At 45.5% G+C, this 10136-nt stretch overlaps 1 protein-coding gene across 1 annotated transcript; it reads left to right on the top strand.

Annotated features, from left to right (window-relative positions):
* Positions 1-465: 465 nt before the first annotated feature.
* LOC106813012 (protein cornichon homolog 4-like) lies at positions 466-3010 on the top strand. The gene is made up of 4 exons (XM_014817058.1): positions 466-606; positions 1660-1772; positions 2206-2346; positions 2790-3010. Exons 2-4 carry the CDS (start codon positions 1663-1665, stop codon positions 2821-2823), a joined length of 285 nt encoding a protein of 94 aa, XP_014672544.1. The 5' UTR covers positions 466-606; positions 1660-1662; the 3' UTR covers positions 2824-3010.
* Positions 3011-10136: the final 7126 nt, after the last annotated feature.

Below are 10136 nucleotides of genomic sequence, written 5' to 3'. Positions count from 1 at the left end.
ATCAATAGCAGCATAAATTGATGATAATTTTCACGTTGATGTAAATATATTTGCTCATCTAGGTAATATTATATTTTACTACAGATTAACATTTTTGGGTTTATCTTAAATTTCATTGTTAGATAGTCAGACTGATCCCTCATGGCTATAACCACAGGACGTCTGTCTGTTATTACCTCTGCCAGGGGCTTGGCGGGGGTTATGTTTTCACCGGCGTGTGTTTGAGTGTTGGTTTGTGTGTTTGTGGGTTTGTTAACATGCACGTTTCAGTTCACTTCCGCTAGGTGCGCTGGCTGTAGACTTACAAACACGCAACCACAGGCTAAGCGGCAACCACAGTCCTCCCCCACCTGCACGCTCACACTAATCCGGATCCAATTAATTATTTAATTAATTAATTAATTAATTTTCCACTTAATTAATTAATTAATTAATTAAAAATTTCACATTGAGAGAATTCAGCTGCCTTGGCGGAGGTCTGTGCTCTCCGAGTGCACTAGTTTCACATGATTTTCCATCCTTAATGAATTTTTGCAGGTTATAACGCTTTCAGATTTAGAGTGCGATTATCTAAATGCGAAGGACTGTTGCAGCAAGCTGAACTGGGTAAGATAAGATCAGGAGTAGATAATAGGGAAGGAGTGTGACTTCAATAAACAATGGAAATTCGTCATTTACTAGCCTTATAATACCTATGATTTACTACGCGTAACTGATCCAACTTGAGCTCAAATCGTACACAGTACATTCGACTAGCATCGTGCGAAATCGTTTCCTCGTATACACCCACAATCCGGAGATACAGACTAAAATGTACGACACGATTTTCCATTCTGTTGCCAGCAAACCCGATGCGTTCAGAGCCTAATTTGAAACAAAAGGCAGCTATACTAACGCTCGGCGATACGGTGTGGCTCGCTGGGAGATTGCTGCTGACTGCGGTGGGCGTGCGTGCGTGGGGGGCATACCAGCTGTATGCCGGTATGTAGCTGTGTGCCGGGTCAAAGGTTATCTCGCCGAGTGTTGCGTCAATGTCCAATCTCCCAGCGAGTCACACCGCATCGCCGAGCGTTAGTAGCTGCCTTTTGTTTCAAATTAGGCTCTGAACGCATCGAGTTTGCTGGCAACAGAATGGAAAATCGTGTCGTACGTTTTAGTCTGTATCTCCGGATTGCAGGTGTATACGAGGAAACGATTTCGCACGATGCTAGGCGAATGTACTGTGTACGATTTGAGCTCAAGTTGAATGAGTTACGCGTAGTAAATCATAGGTATTATAAGGCTAGTAAATGACGAATTTCCCTTGTTTATTGAAGTCACACTCCTTCCCTATTATCTACTCCTGATAAGATTAATGGGTCATTTGGCATTTGGATGTTTAATTGGGATCATGTGGATTTATTAGTTATAGACATTTGTTTTTGTAGATCAATGATCCAAACTGTGAATTATTAATTTTGCTGGCTTCATAGACTAGCCATATCAAGACGCGACACTTCACAGGTTGTTATGTTACCGTGTGTAGTGGCACCATTACACACACAGTACATTCATGGTTGCTGGTGAAATTTTGTCAAAATTTCAATACCCATTTTATTTGATAGATGGCGCCTCTGGCCACAGCTATGTATGTGGTCTCCACTCATCTATATATTTCAGTGGATGGGACCAGAGCTGGTAGCACATGGACTGCTCACCATCATCCTGCTACCTACATGGCATCCAATACTATTTCTGATTAATCTCCCAGTATTGGCATGTCATTGCTACAGGTGAGGGTGTATGTGACTAGAAAGAAGAAGCTGTATGAAACATCAGTGTTTCCCCTGCATTGACACGAGCGAGGCGGGCCTCGCTCAAATTCTAAGCCGGCTCACAGAAATTTGTCCAAAACCCCGCCTCGCTGACGAAAATAGCTTAGAATGCACAAAATTGCACCATTTTTTCAAAAGATTTCTGGGGGGATTTTCTAAAAAATTCTGAACAAATATATACTTTGCTTTGCTAGGACCTCGAAACGTGCAGTCACCAAAATTTACCACCTCACAGACCTTTTTGGCCAGGGGAAACACTGAATCATGATATTACTGAGCGAAATTACCATGATGCTATTGTGTAACATTAGTAGTGTGATATTTTATCATAACACTATCCCACACTTATTTCCTGAATGTCATGTACTTAGCTGATTAAACTTCTCTGCAGGTTTTGGTTCATACCAAGAGGACACCTAGGTCAATATGATCCTGCCGAGATTCATAACCATGGCGACCTGTCTCGGCACATGAAAGAAAGCATGGCCAAGCTCTCATTCCACCTAATCATCTTCTTTATATACTTATACTGGTAGGAATCCTCATAATTCTTATTCACCACATTTATCTTGCATGCTGGTTTTCATTGTCTCTATACCTGTTCTTCTGATACAGAGATAGCTCAGATTTTACATCCTTATTTTAGTGCTTTTACTCTCGAGTGCCAGATGAAATAATTCCTTATAAATAGATTTTGTGAATGGCAGATGTTGTTTGAATCTTGTTGTGGCTCAACTTTTGGGAACGTGGCGTGCAGTACAGATAACACTAAAATAATGGATAGATCTACGAATTACACTGAAGAAATTAACCATTTGCCAGCATATTTATCTTGATATTTTCTATCCACATCAACTCATATTTGTTCACAATGCTATTTGAATAGTAAGTACCTGTCTTGTTAAGTGAATAATATTTACTGATTAACCTCTGAACAACTAGATACATAAGTGATGATGATTTCTACATTTTCAGCATGATACTAACATTGCTGAAGAAGGGCTCTTGAGGAACAGCCTATATCTACATAATCATAGAGCGCAAGTCCTTGATGATTGCATAAAAGGCATATAAATGGTTTGCTACTACTATTGTGCTGTATCTGCTTGCTAGCATTCTTTGTTGTTGTTATTGTTGACAGTGATGATGATGATGATGGTGGTGGTGGTAGAGCTGATGATGATGATGATGATGATGATGATGATGATGATGATGAGTGATTTGATGATGATGATGATGATAATGGATATGATGATGATGATGATGATGATGATGAGGATGATGATGATGATGATGATGATATTCGTTGACTTAGATGTTGATCATGTATACTACTGCCATGAAGGTGAAGTATTTTGTAAACTCATTCTCCATTGAATCTCTCAAATTGTTATTATTGTGAGTTGTGTTATTAGCATGCATAGGGTAGATGTTTTGTTAACCAATACAGGCTGAGAATATGGTGAGGACTCTCACTCCGTCATATACCAAGGAGATTTGCATGAAAACTATATAAATGTACGAGTACCGGTTCATTGTGTCGTTGTTGCTAACGTACCTACTTATATGTACTACGGCTTTCAAGCTTTATATATACAGCTGTGTTTTTCACACTCATGGTAGTAGTTGCAAATGACAGTGTTAGCAAAAATAGCAACTAATATATAAACAGTTTCAGCGCTTTTTTAAAACTCTGGTACTCACACAACAGTTCATAAGAAGATAACAATAGCTTCAAGTAGATAGGACAGCATCCATTTTGTGAATCAGTCTTTATTCAATGAGGTACTTGATACAGATTACAAATGATGGGACTCAATCTGAAACAATGGACAAGAGAGTACACTGTGCGTGTATATATTGTCTATTCCCCAAGTCTTTGGATGTTCGTATTTAGAGAGAATTGGCTGCAATGACTGACTGATTAAAAGTAACACATGAAACGAAGCATAAATCTTCAGAGTGATGTCTTTACATACTTATGTGAATAACTCAATGATTGGATTAGGACGACTTGTCCTACGAAATTAACGTTAAGAATTAACAAGTAAAGTTTATGATGCACAAGTTATAATAAGTTAATGATGTCACAAATACAACACTAATTTTGTACATTCATAATCGCCCGATGTTCTGCCAGGCAGGTTGTTGCCTGACGCGTGTCGCGGTTCTGGTCGCGCTGACGGATCGTCCGCAGCGTCACTGTGTCCGGCTGTGGACTGGGCTTCCGTGGGTAGATGCCGAGGAGACAGTTGCTGGTTGCGATGTGGACCCCCAGGCGATTGTCGAGGTCTAGCGGGTGTAATGATTGTCTCATCGGAAATCGGTCGAAGCTTGCTGATGGGCATCGGGACCGTGCCTGGTCATTTGGATGGGTGACGCATGACGTGACGCCTGCCGGACGTGGTGTCGCCGACGTAGCTAGCGGGTTCCGGGGGGGTACCGATGGTGGTGGTGATGACTCTGAGGCTGCCACCTGCTCCATGTTCACTGGCTCATGGAGGTTCCCATGGCTTTGACCTGGCCATCTAGATGCATACTTGCTGATGTCATCAATGATACTGGTACGTGGCAGGTGCGGGTGTACCGGTGTATACATCCGCAGGAACTTCCTATTGCGACTGTAACTCGTCCTTGACCCGTCGACACGGACCACGTACTGTGGCATGTTGGCGGACCTCTATCACCTGGCAGTTTTATCCCATCTCAGTGGGCTAGGGCCAGTTTGGTTCTGGCTCTGGACGTGGTTGCAACTACAAGGGTGGGAGTCGCTTTGGTGTGTCCATCCAACGTTCAGCAGCCCTCATATGTCGGTTCTCAATGCTTCCTCCCTTGCCCGCCAATGTCTCTTTCCATTGGCTATGTGGGCAGGTAACGACCCGGGAGGACAGGATGAAGTCCTTGATAGCTCGCCAAAAACGCACATCGCAGGGAGGTTTGGTCGTCTTTTCAGGGCAATTTCGGTACTGCAGCATTGCACGTGGAAGTTGTCTGTGTCAAGTTCACCGTATGTGCTGTGTTGTCAGTTATAGAAGTCGGTTTGACAGTTTTCACTCCGACTTCCTGCCACGACAGTTGCGCTGTGGGGGAAGGCAACAGACGATAAGCGGTGATGAACACCCCAGTTCTCATGAACGCGGGTGGCGCAGCAGTAAATTCAGGGCACCGTCAGATGCGAGTTCGTCGCGTATGCCATAGGTGACGAATGCTCTGCGGAGGCTGTCAACTAGCCCAGTGGAACCACATTGAGGCCTTTCAACGAATAGGCCAGTTGGAGTATCTGCCACGATTGCCAGGTAGTTGGTGCCTTTGTAGTGGAAATAATCACGCACATACACATTGAATGGGTATACCGGCGGTGTTGTGGGTGTCGGCGGTGCGCTAGGGGGTGTGAAGGTGCCATTCGCGTTGCAATGGGGCAGCTACTTCTGACGGCAGCGATGGCGGAGTAATTCCAGGCCAGAACACGGATATTTCTGCTCTTGCAATCATCGATGACGTGCTCTGCGTGTGCGGCATGAAGGGCCGTCAAAACAGGTCATGTCTGAGTGACGGTGCGGATCACGACTCTGTCCTTGTAGATTTATGACGCCATCTACTGTGTAAACGATGATCCCGGAACTCGATATATTCCTGCAGTGCGTGAGGCAACTGCATGGCGCGAAGCTCTTGCAATGCTGTTTCGATCAAGTCGACCAGCTTGTTGCGTATTAACTGTCACTACATGTGGCTGCTGCGGACCTTGTCCCACGTGATAGTTTGTAGGCGAGATCAGTGATGAAGTCGCGGCAAGGTGGACGATGTCTTCCATCTTGTCCTGGGGTCGTCTCTGCAGCGAATACCGAGATGAAGTTGTGTATACATCCCGCTGTGTGTACAGATCTGTTGGGGTGGTGCTGCTCTGTGGAACGTGCCTGATGGCGGCGATGTATCTTCGAGTTGCATTTTGGCGGGTCACCAGTCGGGTGGGCGGAGACAGTGTCTGCGGCTCGATTGCTTCACCGCCAGGTACAGGGTCATCGAAAATCTATATCTGAGCGTCTTTTCTTCAGGTTCTGAGACGCGTGCGGTTGATATGTCATCGAGTTGATCTGTCGCCAAATCAACTGAGAAGTGGCCTTGTGGTCCACCGCCAATTATGAGATCCTTGCCATCCAAGCACGAAGTACCGAGCCTTGTCCAGATGCGTCGGCAAGGGCAAGGGCTTCGCCTTCTACTGGAGCATAGCGTGATTCAGGCGGGGTGGGTGAAGCGACTGCCTACAGGTGTATTCTCCATGCAGTAGGACAACAAAACAATTCTGTCTTACGCAGGATGGCAGTGCTTCTGGAAAAAAAACCAGATCCGATTCCGACTTTAGACCAGTCTGTGGCAAGGCAGGTTGGCTTGATTTGTCGAAGATTCGTACGCCCTCTTCTATCTCGCCTCACTATTGCCAGCTTGGATTCTTCAAGTAATTCTGTCAGGTGGAGATGCCCAGTGGAAAGCTTTTTCCAGGCTTGAGGAACTCGCGGAATGGAAGCATCGTTCTGTCATGCTGAAGGCGTATGACACTCGTGGTTGACGAGTCCGAACCAAGAGCGGATGTCGGTGATGTTCCTTGGTTTGGAAAGTCCATGATCGCTTGCAGGAATTGCTTGCAAGGCCTCACGCTGTCTGGTGTAATCTCGGAACCCGGCAAATGTAACGGTGGCCTGGCCCGAATACAAATTTCTCAGGGTGAGGGTTATCCCGTTCCGGGCCGCAGATATCTAACCAGTTTACATGCCTGTAGCAAGAAACTTTCCTCCAGTTGTCGGCCCAGAGTAGTGGTGTCGTCGATACATTTTGGTTTTGTTGGGACATCCGAGACAATCTCGTCAAATCTTCGCGGAGTAGCGTCGCCTGCATGCAATGTAGCCCTGTGGGGCTGTGGGTAACGGTATCTTTCCCAAGGTGTGATGAAGTGGTAAGGGTGCTTATCTTCTTCCCGGAGTGGTACACTGTGCGTAGCCGTTCCACGCGGTCGAAAACAGTTTTTACCGTCCCAGAGTGGACGGCGCGCTTGCGTGGAATGGAGACTGGGTGTGGTTGGTTCACGTGTTGCATGCGTGTTAAGTGGTTGCATGTCAACTGTCCGTCTCGGCTTGCCGTTTTTCTTCGCCACAAACGACCATGCGGTTGGCACACATGTCACCCGGTTCACTACTGGTACTGGTTCCAGTACGCCAAGCCGTACGTCTCTGTCTAATCCAGCTTTAACATCGTCTCGCCAATGGATGGGTACAGCCGGAGGAGAATGTACTGCTACGGGTTCGGCATCTGGTCCACCATTAGATGTAAGCGGGGGGGCCCTTCCATCATCAGGCAGTGGTTGGTTCGCACGTGTTGAATGTGCTCGATTTGTAAGCGATCAAGGAGGTATTGTCTCAGCTCCTCTCGATTGTCTTCAGGTCGTGGAAATGGTAGACTCGACGGTGGTGGGGCGGCAGCTGGCGTCGAGGACATTCACACTCGGTCGCGGAGGCCCGCCTGTCATTTCGTTCTACGAGTTAGGTGGTCATCGACTACCAGAATGTGCCGCCTGATCATTGCGGTTTCACCTACGGTTGGGAATGTGTCTCTGATCATGCCTAGGCGAATGCAAGCTTCTCTGCTGATAAAGAGTTTGTCTGAGTTATCAGTGATGATGTACGTAACTATGGCAGTGCTCTCAAGCGTATTGCCAGATGTTGTCCTTGCCAGAAAAAACGTAGGATTGCTGCACCCAGATGTTGATGCCTTTGTCGTTGGCTGCATTCATCCGCAAATGTCACTGGGATGAGGTCGGCCTTACCTAGACCGAGCGCATGACGACTTGAGACTCGCCAGGCAACTTTGGCAACCAGTGTCAGCCATTGAAGGGATGACGACTGACCTGGGTGTGGATGTGAGCGTAAGACCAAGACGTTTGTAGTCTTCAGGGTGTGCACCCACTGTGAGGTTAACAAACGGCTGAGGTTTGGACTTGCGCTTTATCCAAGCGTCTGATAGTTGGTTGTAAAGGTGGTGGTCGAGAGTTATATTTCCACCGTTGCGTCGAGCAGGAGTAGTGATTGAGCACAAGTGGTCGAACACCGCTCTTCGTGTTCATCAAATGACTTTGCCATCGTCTTGTACTTAGCCTTGTTCCCGCCTCTGCACATATCTGTCAAAGTGGTGGTTTTTGTCACAGCGTTGGCATGTGTGGCATACGCAGGGCATTCCTTCTGTTCTAACCTTGGCGAGGTTACGGACTCCGTGGCCTTTCTTACCGCAGTAATGAGCACAATTCTGACTTGTCAATATTCGTATTCGTCATACCTACTGCGAGCATTTTTAGAGAATCGTTTATGCCACGTTTGTAGAGCTGCTGACTGCTTCGGCACCATTTAGTGTGTGGTCGATTAGACGCGAGGCGGAGCGTTTGCCCGATTCTTTCGCCTCAACGAATTGAAAACACCTCTTCAAGGGTCATTTTCCTGGCTTCTTGTCCCGTAGTAGGTCAAGTTGTATTTCGGTGTCCTCCAGGCTCGTGTCAACACATCACGGAGTACAGCCTCTGTGTAGTTTCACGTCGTCTGAACAACCAGGACACGTCATGATGAACTTGCATACCCCAGCTTGACCACGGAGGCGAGCGCGAATGAACGGATTTGGTTTGTCGCGGTCTGGCGCATGTTATGCAGGGTACACCGTGCAACCATGGTGTTTTTCTTCCCTTACAGCAAGTGTTTAATGTCTTTCAATACGTCGCTTTCAGATTTGTTTGCCAACGTGCACCGGCATTGCGTGTGAGGTCTTTCTCTTAAGTGTTCATCACAACACTCCAGTAATTGGATCACCTTGTCCTTGCAGACACTTTAGTGCGCTTCGGGCGTAGTCATTCCATCGCGATATGAAGTAGGACCAGTCTTCGCTCGGTGCCGGGCAGAGATATAGTTGGTCGTTATCACCCTTTCCACCTTCGCAGTGGGGACACTGTGGGGTGGTCGCGTTATGGACGGTGGCGTGGGTCGTTATGAGAGCTGCCGCCACGATCGCGTCGACGTCCGGGCGTGGCGTAATCGCACTCGTCGATGGGCAGGCAATTAACCGGCAGTCGTGTTGTGAGTGCAGGGAAGTTGTCAAGCGATAGAGCGGCTTCACCAGTCAATGAGTCCCATCATAGATAGGCAACGCATCCATTTTGTGAATCAGTCTTTATTTCAATGATGGTACTTGATACAGATTACAAATGATGGGACTCAAATCTTGAAACAATGGACAGAGAGTTACACTGTGGTGTATTATTGTCTATGAATTTCTAATGAACAATTTATATCTCATTAATTCAAGTGTTAAAATGATTTTTTAACATGTGATACTTAATTAGAATAAGTTAGAAATTATCTTTCGATGTCTGAAATTGCTAAATAAGTGGCCAAAACGTCCGTACTTGAATCCTAATAGTTCCTTTGAATTGGTTTTACTTGTGCATTTCACTCATGGGTGAGTCTAAAAAACTTAGACTGTATTCTACAATCTTATTACTAATTAATAATTAAATATTAATTCAGCGATAATAGTGGCATAGCTTCTCGTATACTATAGGTAACTTATTTATTGTAGTCAGAATTATTTATTAATGCAAACCTATGTCCAGCTTCTGTCCATGCATGTTCGTGGCTGTCAGTAATGACAACACCGGCATCAAAAGGCTCAGCTACATGTTTACATTTTAGATTCTAACGATCTTAAGTGAAAGAATCCATCCTCGGTTTTTCGAGTGGTATTTCAAAGTTCAGGTCAGTGAATCGGCACCCAAAAATCTCTCGACAAACGGCCATCGTATTTTCTTTATTCGCTCGGTGAGAAGTAGCGACGAAATGCAGGAGCTTGTGTTGCCTGCCAGAGTATAGCGCACTCTTGGTGAGTTGCGGTGATTGAAGTGCATAATCCGGTCCATAGTGTGAAGTGGCTAGTTGACACTGATGTCTATGCTGTTGTATAAGACTTCAAATGCTAAATATGCTGATTCGTATTTATATTCAGTGTATAGGGTCTATTTGATTCAAAAATAGCCTCGTTCTAAAAGTTGAAACAAACAATGCGTCGATTGGTCTGACAGCGGCAATCTCGAAAAATATAGCTAGCAATGTGAGTGAACTATGGGTTGGGCTAGCGATATGTATATTATTATTATAGTATCATGTTTTAATATATGTGGATATAGTTATTAAAGAAGAACTCGTTTCCTTAATGACAGTTTTATTCCACTAGTAAGCGCACCATGAAAAATGAAGCGACACGCTTGAACAATGAAAGGGGAACGAATGTCAATAC

The sequence above is a fragment of the Priapulus caudatus genome, unplaced genomic scaffold (genome assembly GCF_000485595.1).
Source record: "Priapulus caudatus unplaced genomic scaffold, Priapulus_caudatus-5.0.1 Scaffold22, whole genome shotgun sequence".
Lineage (NCBI taxonomy): Eukaryota > Metazoa > Priapulida > Priapulimorpha > Priapulimorphida > Priapulidae > Priapulus > Priapulus caudatus.
The sequence above is the reverse complement of the archived record's forward strand: the minus strand, read 5'-3'. Positions and strand labels throughout refer to the sequence as shown.

What these genes read in the sequence shown, in the direction of transcription:
- LOC106813012 (XM_014817058.1), top strand. Translation starts at nt 1,663, where the DNA reads ATGGGACCAGAGCTGGTAGCACATGGACTGCTCACCATCATCCTGCTA. An exon ending in TTGGCATGTCATTGCTACAG is followed by an intron (nt 1,773 to 2,205) that starts GTGAGGGTGTAT and finishes ACTTCTCTGCAG; the next exon opens with GTTTTGGTTCATACCAAGAG. An exon ending in TTCTTTATATACTTATACTG is followed by an intron (nt 2,347 to 2,789) that starts GTAGGAATCCTC and finishes CTACATTTTCAG; the next exon opens with CATGATACTAACATTGCTGA.